This window comes from Xenopus laevis, chromosome 5L (genome assembly GCF_017654675.1).
Source record: "Xenopus laevis strain J_2021 chromosome 5L, Xenopus_laevis_v10.1, whole genome shotgun sequence".
NCBI lineage: Eukaryota > Metazoa > Chordata > Amphibia > Anura > Pipidae > Xenopus > Xenopus laevis.
In genome coordinates, this window is record NC_054379.1 from 8,217,612 (window position 1) to 8,234,014 (window position 16,403).

General features: G+C 39.8%; 1 protein-coding gene across 1 annotated transcript in view; it reads right to left on the reverse strand.

The window, feature by feature from the left end:
- Window positions 1-16,403, reverse strand: part of plekhh2.L (pleckstrin homology, MyTH4 and FERM domain containing H2 L homeolog) — a 77,914-nt gene that overhangs the window by 42,352 nt on the left and 19,159 nt on the right. Inside the window, exon 3 of the mRNA XM_041562502.1 lies at window positions 1,729-1,791. Coding sequence (XP_041418436.1) covers window positions 1,729-1,791 — 63 coding nt within the window. The remainder of the gene's footprint in view (window positions 1-1,728; window positions 1,792-16,403) is intronic.

Below are 16,403 nucleotides of genomic sequence, written 5' to 3' on the forward strand. Positions count from 1 at the left end.
AAAATTCCCTTTAAAAAGCCAATTCTCCATTTGGACTTCTGTTTACAGACCCTGCTGAAGCGTGATATTGTATTGGATTATTCTGGTTTTTGACTCCTGCCTGCTTTTGACCTTGATTCCTGCCGCCTGCCTTGACCCTTTTGCCTGATTGACTATGTTTTTGCCTAACCCTTATTGGTACTTCTTTTCAGACTTGTTTTCTACCTAATGCACCTTTCCCTCATTGGTTCTGCATCAGAAAGCCTAGGGCCCCAAAAAGGCGTTGGTGAATACCGGAATCCGCAGGGATTTCCCTTGTGCGTCTGAGTGTAGCGGCTGCCTCTTGAGCTTCCCAATTGACGAGTATGTTACAGCTTGGGACTTAGGGTTGCCACCTTCTGTGTGGTGGAACTCTGGGCAGAGGGGCGGGCCATGACGTGTTGGGGCTGGGCCACAATGCATTGGGGCGGGCCACAATGGCAGGTCTATGACGTGGCGATTGGTGATTGGCTGATCGCCATGTCAATCCTAGAAAAATTAGGAAAAAATGGGCTGTCCGGTTCAAAACCGGACAGGTGGCAACCCTATTGGGACCTGATTTATTGAACATTCCTGCAAAACCCAATTAACCCTGCCTATCCCATTACTTCCTGCTGCCTCCCTTCCCAGGCTGTGCAGGGGAGCTGACGTGATAGGGAACTGAAGCCTGCCTTTGCTTGTGTGACTGCAGGGCTGTGATTGGCTGTCCCCCTCCTAATGTGCTTCTGGCAGGGACCATTAGAACAAGCCCACCCCTCAATTGAAACACGGACAAGGACCATAGCAAATTTATAGGGAGCTCCAATAAAGGAAGGGGGGATAATATACATTTTTTAGCCCCAAGTAAAACCAGCACTGTATATTGTACATTATTGCCTCCAAAATTAGTTTTTTTGAACATATCCTATATGTCTCCTTCAAATAAACCCAATAGGCTGGTTTTGCCTCCAATAAGGATTAATTATATCTTAGTTGGGATCGAGTACAAGCGACTGTTTTATTATTACACAGAAAAAGGAAATCATTAGAATTATTTGGATAAAATTGAGTGTATGGGAGACAGCTTTTCCATAATATAAATACCTATGTAGATCATCTTCTCCAAAGTTTACCTTAAAAGATTTTGCAGTGGTGGGCACCCAATTACTTCTAATTATGCCATCAGCCTAGTGATGGGTGAATCTGACCCATTTCGTCCAAAATTAGCGAAATGGCAAAAATTGGGTGGGTGATGAAATTTTTTTGATGTGCGATAAATTTTTTCACCTGTCCGAAAGCCTAATTTTCGCTGTGAAATTTGGTGGGAATTTCACTCATCACTACGTGCACTTTAGAACGATATCAGAATATTTTAGTAGAATCCCTGCGTCTGAAATGTATATTTCTGCTGCAAAAGTAATTTGTATTGTAAGGCTTAGTGATGGAAAGGCCAGAGTTAGTAATTCTGCTCACAAGAGGATTTATAAACTGATGACAAACCATTTAGCAGCCATGTAAAGCCAGAATGAGGGTTCTGTATTCGGTTAACAACAGTCAAGCAGGGCACTTTTCCATGGGAGAGGAGCTGATTCCCAGGAGGGTGCCAATGAGGTGTAACATACTGGAAATCGTAAAGAAAGAAAAGCCACGGAAAGCTGGGAAGCAACAAGAAACAGACGCCTCTAATTCCAAAATGCTAAAAATATGTGAAAAATGGTTGGTTCCCCTTACCTGCTCATATGCCTTTTCTGCCCGGCGATTAGCCTCCGTGACTTGTCTCTCCAGCTGCTGCATCTGTATAAAACAACACAATAGTCTGGTTTAACCTGTCAACAATGGATCAGAGAAATTATTGGCCTGGTTACCAAACCTGCCGAAAATTGCCATTTAAAGGGGTTGTTCACCTGTGGGTTAACTGTTAGTATGATGTAGAGAGTGAAATTCTGAGACAATTTCCAATTGGTTTTCATTTTTTATTATTTGTGGTTTTGGACTTATTTAGGATTTTATTCAGCAGCTCTCCAGTTTGTAATTTCAGCCATCAGGTTGCTAGGGTCCAAATTCCCCTAGCAACCATGCACTGATTTGAATAAGAGACTGGAATATGAATAGGAGAGGCTTAGAATAGAAAGTAATAAAGGGTAGCAACAGCAATTGTTGTGTAGCCTTACAGAGCATTTGTTTGTTTGTTTTTAAAGGGGTCAGCGACCCCCATTTGAAAGCTGTCAGTAGAAGAAGAAAAATAATTTAAAAACTATAAAAAAATAATAATGAAGACCAATTGAAAAGTTAAAATTGGTCATTCGATAGCATACTGAAAGTTAACTTAAAGGAGAACCCCCCTTTGAAATACACTTTGATTGCTGGTGGGTGCCATTATGTTAGGTACCCTCTAGTGTATATGATTACAACTGGTGCTCCACCACCATCTTTGTAGAATTTCCCAAGGCTCCCTTGGGGCTCCTGAATTAGTATTATTTTTAGCATTTGCAAGTCTATACCAGGACAAGGGAGCCTTGGGAAATGCAACAAAAATGGTGGTGTGATGAGTAAGATCCCAGATGAAAGTTTTTCTGAACTGGAGCACTGGTCCCAGAAAAAATATTCCTGATTTTATACACTGGAGGGTGACTAACATATTGGCACCCCAAGTGTATTGACTGTTCCTTATCCTTTAAGAAGCTTCAATTCCTGCAGATTCAGGTCCATCTTCCAGTCTGTCATTTAAATCAATGCCTGGTGAAAAGAACTCTGGGAAACAAAAGATAAAAATCTCCCTCCGTAAGGTTTTTTGCTGAGCTAAGCAAATGGGAAGAATGTGCTGGAACGTATATCACAAGGTGGAAAACTCTCACAAAGCCTATGGCAGACTGGAAATGGAAATAATCGGAATTCAAGAAACTGAGAAATGATGTCTGCAAAGGTTTAAATATTCACTGGCCAGAGGAGCCAAACTTAACCCGTAAATGGTTTGTAGGAGACTTTTCCCAAGTATTGTATATTCAGTATTTATATATAAATATAAAGAGCTTATGGGTGCGACTGTTCAATGACTGTCAGTTTGTCCAGTTCAGAGTAGGAAAACAGAGTAGGGTTGAGCATCTGTCTGAGTAGAATCTCTTTTGGTCTATACCCTCCAGGGACCAAGGTCAAGGTTACAGGGAAGAGAGCGAGTCTGCCATTTGGCTACGCCTAAACTTGTTCTTGTTTAAAACTCTCAAGGGTGTAATTGTAGGCTGTGGGTGGCCCAGTGAATAAAAGTGTCAGTAGGGGATACAACCAACGCACAATGACACATAAAATGCACAGTGTGTGAACTGTGTGTGTGTGTTAAATGCATAATATGATCATCTTCTTAATTAAGCCTCAGTTGGGTTACTTTGGGGGTTCCATTATGAGTTACTTTTGCTCCATTATGAGATACTTTGGATGCTCCATTATTAGTTACTTTGGAGGCTCCATTATAAGTTACTTCAGTGGCTCCAGTATAAGTTACTTTGAAGGCTCCATCATGAGTTACTTTGGAGGCTCCATCATGAGTTGCTTTGGAGGTTCCATCATGAGTTACTTTGGAAGCTCCATTATGAGTTGCTTTGGAGGCTCCATTATGAGTTTCTTCGGAGGCTCAATTATGAGTTACTTTGGAGGCTCCATTATGAGTTACTTTGGATGCTCTATTATGAGTTGCTTTGGAAGCTCCATTATGAGTTACTTTGGAGGCTCCATTATGAGTTACTTCTGAGGCTCCATTATGAGTTACTTTGCAGGCTCCATTATGAGTTACTTTGGATGCTCTATTATGAGTTGCTTTGGAAGCTCCATTATGAGTTACTTTGGAGGCTCCATTATGAGTTACTTCTGAGGCTCCATTATGAGTTACTTTGCAGGCTCCATTATGAGTTACTTTGGATGCTCTATTATGAGTTGCTTTGGAAGCTCCATTATGAGTTACTTTGGAGGCTCCATTATGAGTTACTTCTGAGGCTCCATTATGAGTTACTTTGGAGGCTCCATTATGAGTTACTTTGGTGGCTCCATTATGAGTTGCTTTGGAGGCTCCATCATGTTTGGCTTACTACATTCTATGTTGATATAATATCAATCTTAACTGCACTAAGGGATGAATTTGTACTCAGGCATCTGACCCACACTCTTTAGCTGAGATACCAAAAGAGTGAAACTCCATGAACCGTTACCGTTTTGGTAACCCCCTACAGGAGGCTCTGTTTGGCTTGTTATGAAGCTAAAACTTGCCTCCAAGCCAGCAATTCAAAAATAAGCACCTACTTTGAGGCCACTGGGAGCAACATCCAAGGGTTGGTGAGGAACATGTTGCTCATGAGTCACTGGTTGGGGATCACTGCTTTAGGCTCTACAGAAGCAAATACCAGCAACAATGTTCCAACGTTTAGTGAAAAGCCTTCCCAGAAGATTTGATGTTGTTATAACAGGAAAGGGACGACCAACTACATATCAATAGCATTGGTCTGGTAATGAGATGTAGGACAGGCAGGTGATGGATACTTTTAGGCATGCAGGGTATTTCCAGGTGGTACAGTATAACCGGGGAACAAACGCAACCGGATGACACAGAACATGACAGTTGACCAATACAGCTGTAAGTTTTTGCTTGAGCAACTGACTCATGAATATATGGAAAACACCACCACCCTTTATTTTATATCCGTAAAAAGCCAAGAAAACACTTTGCCTTCTCCATTATAAATGGCAAAAGAACATAATGTGAGCTTTCTTTCTAAATGACATAGATTTCCATCCTTATGTTTACATAATGTCTGACAAATGTTGTAAACAGCCACCATGTTCCAGAAGAAACAGAAGGAAAAAGAAAATTATCAAAATGAATTAAAAATACCAGGAAACCTTAGCCTTGGTTAGAATTCGTCACACCGTTGGCAATTTTCAGTACAAATTAGAATATTTGAGTAGCTGAAAATATTAATTAGGAGGGGAATAACAGAATATTGGGTTGGGACTTTAATGTGGCTTTTCTTGTCCATCACTAAACTGGGCTGTTCTTTAAAATCATTAACGAACGTCTGCAATGAGACAACAGTTGAGGCACTTGCTATTCAGATGTACAAAGGTAGATTTGTAACAGAGGAATATTTTGTGCACAGATAAGTCTTTGTTGTCACAGAACACTTCAAAGGGAAACTAAACCATATTTATTCCAAGGGCAGGGTCCTCTGACCTCTTCTCTATCTTTCTGCAGTTATTGTATAACAATATAACAAACATGCCCATAATAAATAATTATTCTTCATGTTTCATAATCCACCATAACCATTCGTGCAACTATCTCCAATTAAGAGCTCATATGTATTACAGGTATGTGATCCATTATCTGGAAACACATTATTCAGAAAGCTCCATGTTACAGAAAGGTTGTCTTCCTAGACTCCATTGTATCTAACAGATCTTTCTGTAATTTGGATCTTAAAAACGATTCCCCTTTTCTATGTAATAATAAAACAGTATCTTGTACGTGATCCCAACCAAGATATACAGTAATTAATCCTTACTGGAATCAAAACCAGCCTATTGGGTTTATTTAATGTTTACATGAATTTCTAGTAGACCCAAAGTATTAAGATCCAAATTACAGAAATATCTGTTATCCAGAAAACCCCAGTTCCTGAGCATTCTGGATAACATGACCCATACCGGTACTTGACCTCAATTAAGATATAATTAATCCTTATTGGAGGCAAAACCAGCCTATTGGGTTTATTTAATGTTTATATGATTTTCTAGTAGACCAAGGTATGAAGATCCAAATTACAGAAAGATCTGTTATCCAGAAAACCCCAGGTCCTCAGCATTCTGGATAACAGGTCTCATACCTGAACTTGATCCCAACTAAGATATAATTAATCCTTATTGGAGGCAACACTAGCCTGTTGGGTTTATTTAATATTTAAATCATTTTCTAGTAGACTTATGGTATGAAGATCCAAATTACAGAAAGATCCTGGAAAACCCCAGGTCCTGAGCATTCTGGATAATATGTCCCATACTTGTACCAAGTTGGTATGTCCAAACGTATTATTATTGAATTAACTAAGGCAAGTTTATTTGAATTTATATACCTATTTACTTGTATTTAATGTGTGTGGCAATTGATTGGTAGGCTGGCCAGCCACCTTTTTTGAATGGAAAGTTTTCCATATTCTTTCACAAGTTCTTCTCTTGTCTGGACTGGCCTGCTGGGATACCGGAAATACCCCAGTGAGCCCTGGTTTGGGTGAGATGTTCTCTTTCTTGAGTAGAGAGGCTTTCAAGTTATGCTTATATTTTCCAAATCATGAAAATCATGTATTAAGGATAGGAATGAGCTAATTTATGGGATCAAGATAAAGACAGATGCCAATTTTTTTGGTGCAGATAAGCAGGAGAATCCAGGAGGATGTTAATTATATAGAACCGGGTAAGCAACTTTCTCAGGAAGAATTATAAATATGAAAAGTGAAGCCTTCTGAAATCAGAAGGTATTTAATTGCCTCAGCAATACTCACAGCATTGCCTAGATACCAAAATAAGAGTTTTGATTCTCCCATAAGGCATCAAGGGGAGGGACATGCAAATCATTCCTTTATGTTCTTTTGGCCAACTATGCAGAACCGCTGGTTTATAGCACAGATACAGCCTAATGGTTCAGAGCCTTATATCCAAACTTGCAGACAGCCTGTTTCCATCTTGTTAGATCTTATCAGTGAAACATATTGGAACATGGCTTCGGAGGGGTAGGACTTGGAGAGTGCCTGCTCCATTGAATTTTCAGTTTGTGCTGAGGGCTCAGGGCGATGCACCGGGGCTACTTCCAAAATTATGTGAGTGAAAACTATAATTCATTTGGGGACCCCCATCCCAGTTTATCTAGATATAAGAACAGCACTCAATAGTAAAATCCAGGTCCCACTGAGACACATTCAGTTACATTGAGTAGGAGAAACAAGAGCCTGTCAGAAAGCAGTTCCATCCTAAAGTGCTGGCTCTTTCTGAAATCACATGACCAGGCAAAATGACCTGAGATGCGCCTACACACCAATATTACAACTAAAAAAATATAAACTTGTTGGGTTAGGAATGAAATTTGAGGGCAGAGACAGACGAGAAGATCCGGGGAGATTTAGTCGCCCAGCGACAAATCACCTCTTCTTCTGCCTCACGAGGAAACTTCAGGTGACTTCAGAAAATGAAGCGTTCCGAGTGCCATCCCGCCAGCAATTTAGATTCTAGCTGGCGGGATGGCAGTTTGGGGAGATTAGTCGCCTGAAGAAGAAGAGATTTGTCCCCGGGCGACTAAATCTCCACGTGTGTAACTGGTACAGTAGATACAAGGAATCAGGGCCTGACAGAAGAAGTTTCCAGTTAGTACCTCAATTAGGCACTGGTGGTGGTGGTGCTTTCCAGATATTCTCAGCCAAAAGATTTCTAATTAAGATAATGTTGTAAAAACGTCTGTGTCCGAAGTCTGCGGTTAGGAGGTATCTCTCACTACTTACTCTTTTAACTTTCCTAAAACAGGGCGCAGTTATTTTTATAAAGACCAACCAACCAATTTAGAGTTCTTTGAACTTATTGCACTGAGATTTCCTTGAACACCATGACAAACGAGGAATGTGCCGTGTTTAGGTATCACCGGGGGTGTTTTTGAACTTGATAATGGGGATTAAAATAACACAAACTCCTCCTGACACTTTCTTTGTCAGATAACCCCCGGCAAGTACAATCCTGATGAAGTGACGGCTCGCTGCTTTCTTTTCTGTCCGTGTCAGTAACGGGATAATGAGACTCACACACATCACTTGAACAATATGTCGGGGATGGGAGGAATGAATCGCAGGATCTCACAGGGACTTCTGGCTTTATTTTTTTGTTGGCTTATTTCTTTGAGAAGTTGAATCATGAAAGGGGAACTGAGAAAAAAATCTAGAAATGTTAGGGAAGAGACACACGGTCAGATTCGGGGAGATTTTTCGCCCAGCGACAAATCTCCTCTTCTTCGGGGCGACTAATCTCCCCGAACTGCCTTCCCCTGCCTTCCCCAGCTAGAATGAAAATCGCTGCTGGGATGGCAATCTGAGTTCTTCGTTTTCCGAAGTTGTCCTAAGTTACCTTGTGAGGCGACTTCGGCCAACATCGGAAAATGAAGCCCCCACGAGTGCCATCCCGCCGGTGATTTTTATTCTAGCCTGCGGGAAGGCAGTTCGGGGAGATTAGTCGCTCCGAAGAAGAGGAGATTTGTCGCTGTCTCTGCCCTTATGGTTTGGAAAGAAAGATTTTTTAACTCTAAAAATATAAATATGTCTAAAAATGTTGGTTGTTTTTAAAATTCTAGCTCTTCTATTCTGCAGTATAAGGGGTCTTTCTGTAATTTGGATCTTCATACCTTAAATCTTACTAGAAAATCATGTAAACATTAAATAAACCCAATAGGCTGGTTTTGTTCTAATAAGGATTAATTATATCTTAGTTGGGATCAAGAGTACAAGCTACTGTTTTATTATTACATTTTAAAAATGTGAATTATTTGATTAAAATTGAGTCTACGGGAGAGGTCCGGAATAAGAGCTTGACTTCTAACTTAGCTAATACAAACTCATTCTAGTCCTGAGCGTTAATGATCTGGTAGCTTGTTGATTAATGTCATGCAATTGCAATAACTACATTTATCCAACTGTCGGATGAAAACGTTTTCATCCCACAGTCGGATAAATGTAGTTCTTACCTGCGATTTCTCCTTTACTTCCTGTTATCTTCAGAACATCCGACACATCGCATGCGTTTCGTCGCATGGCAACGTGTCGGCTCCAGTGACACCGTGGAGTTCCTCCCTTACATTGATAATTAATTTAGCTTTTAGTATTTTAAGGAATGGCTAATTCTAAGCAATTTTCAGCTTGTCTGTATTTTTTTTTATAGTTTTTTGGATTATTTGCCTTTTTCTTCTGATTATTTCCAGTTTCCAAATGGGGGTCCCCATCTAAAAACAAATACCTCTGTAACCTACAAATTTATTGTAACTGCCACTTTTTATTACTCATCTTTCCCATTCAGGCCCTCTCTTATTCATATTTCAGTTTCTTATTCAAATCAATGCATGGTTGCTAGGGTAATTAGGACCCTAGCAACCAGATGGTTGAAACTGCTGCTGCTGAATAAAAAGCTAAATAATTCAAAAACCACAAATAATAAAAAATGAAAACCAATTGCAAATTGTCTCAGAATATCACTCTCTACATCATACTAACAGTTAATTTAAAGGTGAATAACCCCCTTTAAGGGCTCTAACACTCCCCATTCTATCCCATAGCGACAGTAACCACGGCACTACACTGAATTGCAGATGAGACACTTTTGATAATCAATAATCATCATTATTAAACATAAGCTTAAAAAATGGAATTCATCACACTGAGGTTTTTAAAAAAAAATAAACAAAAGGTGCAGTCATTTTACCAAAATGTTCAAATCCAATTTGTGAAGCTTTTCTCCACATTCTAGTTATGAATTATTTATCAAAGCATTTAACTTATTCCCTCATTGGTCTAACAAGTGTTCTAAAGATCTGAGCAGCAAATGGAGTCCCAACCAACCAATACAACCATCAAGGTTAGGCTAAGAAGGACCAAAAGGAACATTTCAGATCTTATCAGATATTGGAACAAGGCTTCTGAGGAGTAGACCTTCTTAATCCAAGAAGTAAAACTGAAAGCCTTCTCAAAATGGAAGCTCTTCTCATGCTTCATGTCCTTAAAACCACAAATGAAAGGATTTAGACCTCACTTAGAATTATGGGTCAGTTTCAGATACTGGAACGTGGCTTCTGAGGAAGTAGGACTTGGAGACCAACCAAGCAAAACAACCATCACTATTAGGATGAGAAGGTCCACAAGTAACCAAAAAGCCCTTCTTAATCCAAGAAGGGAAATTGAAAGCTACCTGGAAATGGAAGCTCTTCTCATGCTTCATGCTACACACACAGCACTGCCTTAAAAGTACAAATGAAAGGATTTAGACCCCCTTAGAATTATGGTTCAATCTCTTTAGATCAGATATTGGAACATGGCTTCTGGGATGGTAGGATTTGGAGACCAACGGAGGAAAACAACCGTCACTACTAGGGCGAGAAGGTCCACAAGGAACCAAAAAGCCCTTCTTAATCCAAGAAGTGAAATTGAAATGAAAGCTCTTTAGAGCTTTAGATCAGATAATGGAACATGGCTTCTGGGATGGTAGAACTTGGAGACCAACCAAGGAAAACAACAAACACGATTAGGGCGAGAAGGTCCACAAGGAACCAAAAAGCTTAATCTAAGAAGTGAAATTGAAAGGCTTCTGGAAATGGAAGCTCTTCTCATGCTTCATGCTACACACATAGCACTGCTTTAAAACCACAAATGAAAGGATTAAGACCCCATTTAGAATTATGGGAAAGTCTCTTTAGATCAGATATTGGAACATGGCTTCTGGGATGGTAGGATTTGGAGACCAACGGAGGAAAACAACTATCACTATTAGGGCAAGAAAAAAAAAAGGATCCAAAAAGCCCTTCTTCAGTCAAGAAATGAAATTGAAATCCTTCTGGAAATGAAAGCTCTTTAGAGCTTTATATCAGATAATGGAACATGGCTTCTGGGATGGTAGAACTTGGAGACCAACCAAGGAAAACAACAAACATGATTAGGGCGAGAAGGTCCACAAGGAACCAAAAAGCTTAATCTAAGAAGTGAAATTGAAAGGCTTCTGGAAATGGAAGCTCTTCTCATGCTACACACATTGCATTGCCTTAAAACTACAAATAAAAAGAATTTAGACCCCACTAAGAATTATGGGTCAATCTCTTTAGATCAGATATTGGAATGTGACTTTCGAGGGAGTAGTACTTGGAGACCAACTGAGCAAAACAACCATCACAATTAGGGCGAGAAGGTCCACAAGGAACCAAAAAGTCCTTCTGAAAATAGAACGTTTTCACATGCTCAAATTCTTTTTCACTGGCGATGACATTTTTTTGGACCTTTGATAAGTTTGGATTTAAAAAAACGGTTCCACTTTCCATTACTTAACATCCTACACGGAGGCATTTTCTAAAGGGAGGCTTAGACAGAATTGAACTTGGTTTTTCTTCCGCCTGATCTCAGTCTCCATGAGATGGAATGTGGTTCTCACAAGCAAACGAACAAAAAAGCCTTTTTCCGGGAAACCTTTGGGGTTAATGTGGCATCAATGTGGCGGATCTGGCACTAGGAGTCCTTTCTCAAGCTCTGCCACCTTGCAAATTCCAAAAGCAGAGTAAGACAGTGATTAATCTCTTTCACTTTTTTTTTTGCATATGAATGGCCGGAGCCCATTGATACCCAAAGAAAAGGCAGAACAAGAGCTATTGAGTTCAGGCCCTTCTAAATCCAATCAAGACCCTGACTTTCCCAAAAAACCCTCTCTCCGCTGACGGACACACACAGAAGACATTCTAATTTCCTTGGGACTTGTATTGTCTAGCTGTGCTTTGTGGCACTGCAGTAATATGTTCCTTGTGTGGCTATGGAAACTTGCCAATATGGAGATTTTGTGAATGATGGGTTTTTGACTTCTGCCCCAAATCCTATTGAGAGGACTCTTGTTTGGATGCGTAACTGTGCTGCTCAACAACATCTGGAGGTCCTGTAAGTCTTGCAGAGATGAATTACTAGATGCCCCATGCTCATAAACAATAGTGATGTCTATATCATTTCGGAGGCTGAAAAGACTCTTCTCAATATCCACACCCACCCACTCCCCAATGTGGCCTCACTACATCAATGCAATGATAATAAGAGAATATTCTGAATTATTTGCCTTCTTCATCTGACTCTTTCCAGCTTTCAAATGGGGGGTCACTGACCCCATGTAAAAAACATGGTGCCGGCCCCGGACAACTGTGACATCATCAGAGTGGGTTGGGCCAGATGTAGGCCATGAAATGGTAGAGGAACTCAGGCTGGTTGGAAGTGGTAGACGGGAGTTGATTTTTTTTCCTATATATTAGAACGTACAGGTGTTTTGTTTTTTTTTGCAGTGAAGCCTGCTGAAAATTTTTGCCCATCACTGCTCTAATAAATATATATAATAAATTATTCCACTCTCAGTACAGGTATGGGACTATTTTTTTTTCCAGATTTTTTTAATCTGGATCTTACCACCTAGGGGCCCATTTACTTAGCTCGAGTGAAGGAATAGAAGAAAAAATACTTCGAATTTCGAATGGTCGAATATGTCTACTTCGACCATCCAATAGGCTACTTCGACCTTCGACTTCAAATCGAACGATTCGAACTAAAAAACGTTCGACTATTCGACCATTCAAGTACTGTCTCTTTAAAAAAAACTTCGACCCCCTACTTCGCCACCTAAAGCCTACTTAGGCCAATGTTCACGGGGAAGGTCCCCATAGGCTTCCTAACAATTTTCTGATCGAAGGAAAATCCTTCGATCGATGGATTAAAATCTTTTGAATCATTCCATTCGAAGGATTATTCCTTCGATCGTTCGATCGTAGGAATAGCGCTAATTAACCCTCGATATTCGACCCTATGTAAATCTGCCCCCTAAAGTAAAGATAATGGATTTTCCGTAATTTGGATCTTTATACCGGAACTCTGCTAAAAATCTTTTGAACCGATAGGATGGTTTTGCCTCCAATATGGATTCATGCAGCTCAGTTCATGTACAGGTATTGGACCTGTTATCCAGAATAAAAAACCAACAAAAGTGGGACAAACTCTACCTGTCGACTGGGATATTTTGCCTTTAAAAACATACTAATGGCAGCATCAAGTAATTGTTTTGTTACAGTTTTGAGCCGGCGTTTATGCTAACAAGGTATTTTTATTGGCTCCTACTTGTAGTTGTGCATTTATTACTGTGCATGTGTTAATGTAAAGTAGCTCATAAGAAGCTCCCGCTGTGTAGCTCACATTTTCTACATATCTCCTTTGTAGTTGAAATTCAAATGCAGTTTTACAGCTGATTTGCTGCACATGTGCGATAAAAATCATCCCAGGCTGCCCATTGCCATTCTCTGACAGTTAGAGCTGGCAGTTAGTCAGTGGGCGGCCCACAGGCATTTAATTGATATTCAGCCTGGCCCTTTAAAGGCAAAGTGTGGCTTTCCAATGAAAGATACTTTGTATGTATTTGTGAAAGCGTTGAGAGAAGGAATGTCAGGAATCGGCTGGAAAATATGTTGTGTGCCACGAGGATCACTTTCCCAAAAGGAAATTCTTCCTGAATAACGTGGGGTTTCCAGCGAGAGAAGGAAAAATCAGTTGCAAAATCAAGTACTGATTTAAATTCCAGTCTTATCATTTTTAAAAAAACAGAAATCAGGGTGCAGCTTTAGCCCCGCAGCGGGAACCCCAACCTTGTCACACGAGCAGTTCTTCAGGGGGTTGTTGACCTTTAAATGAATTTTTATTATGAGGGATATTCTGATTTAATTTGCAATTGGTTTTAATTTTTTTTATTATTTGTGGTTTTATTTAGCTTTTTATTCAGCAGCTCTCCAGTTTGCAATTTCAGCAGTCTGGTTGCTAGGGTCTAAATTTCCCTAGCAACCATGCACTGATTTGAATAAGAGACTGGAATATGAATAGGAGAGGCCTGAATAGAAAGATGAGTAATATAAAGTAGCAATAACATTTGTAGCCTTACAGAGCATTTGTTTTTTAGATGGGGTCAGCGACCCCCATTTGAAAGCTGAAAAGCGTCAGAAGAAGAAGGCAAATAATTCAAAAACCTTTTTCAGCAGGATTCAGATTCGGCCGAATCCTTCTGCCCGGCTGAACCGAAACCAAATCCTAATTTGCATATGCAAATTAGAGGCGGGGAGGGAAACCTGATGACTTTTTGGCACAAAACAAGGAAGTAAAAAATGTTTTCCCTTTTCTATCCCTAATTTGCATACGCAAATTAGGATTCAGAATCGGTTTGGTATTCGGCCGAATCTTTCGAGAAGGATTCGGGGTTCCGCCGAATCCAAAATGGTGGATTCGGTGCATCCCAAAACCAAAGTAGAATAATTTGTATTGTTACATAAACATATTCCAAGTATAATAATATAAGTCTATGGGGTGGGGGGAACCTGAGCTTGGAAGGTGCAGCCGCGCGGAGATGAAGTTACAAACAAATGCGGCGTCTAATAATTAAAGGGGGACTAAAATCAGAGGGGGGAGAGCAGTTCTGCAATATGATGAGTAATAAAAAGTAGCAATCACAATATATTTGTAGCCTTAAAGAGCATTTGCTTTTTAGAGAGGGTTGGCGACCCCCATTTGAAAGCTGAAAAGCCTCAAAAGAAGAAGGCAAATAATTCAAAAATGATAAAAGAAAAAATGAAGGCCAATTGAAAAGTTGCTTATTATTAACCATTCTATACCATAACTTTTAGTATGTTTCAGAATGCCCTCGAGATTCCTCACTCCGTTAACCCTTACACTGGCCGCGTGCCAAGGCACCTGTGGCTGAAATAATGAGACTTTCCTAGAAACACGTGAAACATTTCCACATATCTATAGCAGGATCTGCTCTGTAATTGCTGCATTTATACCGCTCCATATGGAAAGCCTGAAGCTGAACTCAATCCAGTCTAAAATTCACATATAAACTAGGAAGGTCATTTATGATCACAAACCCAAGAGCTGATGCTCTAAATTGGACACAAAGTGATGTCATTCACTCAAGGTACTTGTGTCCAAACACACTCCTTGCACTTCTGTATTGTTGCATTAAAGGGATAGTTCACCTTTAAGTTAAATTTTAGTATGTTATAGAATGGCCAATTCTAAGCAGCTTTTCAATTGGTCTTCATTATTTACTTTTAATAGTTTTTAAATTGTTCGCCTTCTTCTTCTGACTCTTTTCAGCTTTCAAATGGGGGTCACTGACCCCATCCAAAAAACAAACGCTCTGTAAGGCTACAAATGTATTGTTTTTGCTACTTTTTATTACTCATCTTTCTATTCAGGCCTCTCCTATTCATATTCCAGTCTCTTATTCAAATTTATGCATGGTTGCTAGGGGAATTTGGACCGTTGAAATTGCAAACTGGAGAGCTGCTGAATAAAAAGCTAAATAACTCAAAAACTGCAAATAATAAAATATGAAAACCAATTGCAAATTGTCTCAGAATATCCCTCTCTACATCATACTAACAGTTAATTTAAAGGTGAACAACTCCTTTAAGTCGGCTAAATCGTGTAAACATGAAATAAACCCAATAGGCTGGTTTTGCCTCCATTAAGGATTAATTATATCTTAGTTGGGATCAAGTACAGGTATGGGACCTGTTATCCAGAATGCTTGGGACCTGGGGTTTTCCAGATAACAAATCTATCCGTAATTTGGATCTCCATACCTTAGGTCTACTAAAAAATCATCAATGGAATTAGTTTGCATCCAATAAGGATTAATTATATCTTAGTTGGGATCAAGTACAAGCGACTGTTTTATTATTACACAGAAAAAGGAAATCACTTTTAAAATTTGGATGATTTGATTATAATGGAGTTAATGGGAGACGGCCTTTTTGTAATTCAGAGCTTTCTGGATAATGGGTTTCTGGATAAAGGATAAAAGTCCTAACAAACTTTTTTGGGTAACCTGTTTTCTCCAAACATTTCATAACATATGGAACATTCATTTTACAGTGGGCTCATGTGTAGGGCATTATTATTATAAATGTTGGTGCAAATGCTTGAAGTTACCACTTTTTATTACACAAGTCCAGGGAACCTTAATAAGGACAAGAGAGTTAATATAATGCCCTACACATGAGCCCACTGTAAAATGAATGTTCCATATGTTATGAAATGTCTGGAGAAAACAGGTTACCCAAAAGAAGTTTGTTAGGACTTTTGCAGGCAATCCCACAAAAAAAAAGGAAAAGTCGCCTGCGTTTTTTTAAACTTCAGTGCATTTTCGGCACACAGGATATGATGTAAGTGAGGAAGATCTGGCTGCTTTTTAGCACTTCGTCTGGTCTGAGGTTGTGAAGTCAACTCTGGCGAAAGAGGTAACGTTCAGTAACATCCGCTCTTTACTGAATTTGCGGAAGGGATGCGTTGAATCCAGGATTCGGTTCGGGATTCGGCCTTTTTCAGCAGGATCCGGATTCGGCCGAATCCTTCTTTCCGGCCGAACCGAATCGAATCCTAATTTGCATATGCAAATTAGTGGGGATGCACCGAAGCCCCGAATCCTTGATGAAAGATTCGGCCGAATACCGAACCGAATCCTAATTTGCATATGCAAATTAGGGTCAGGGAAGGAAAAAGTGGGAAAAAATCCTATTTTTTACGAAAAGTCATGTGATTTCCCTCCCCGTCCCTAATTTACATATG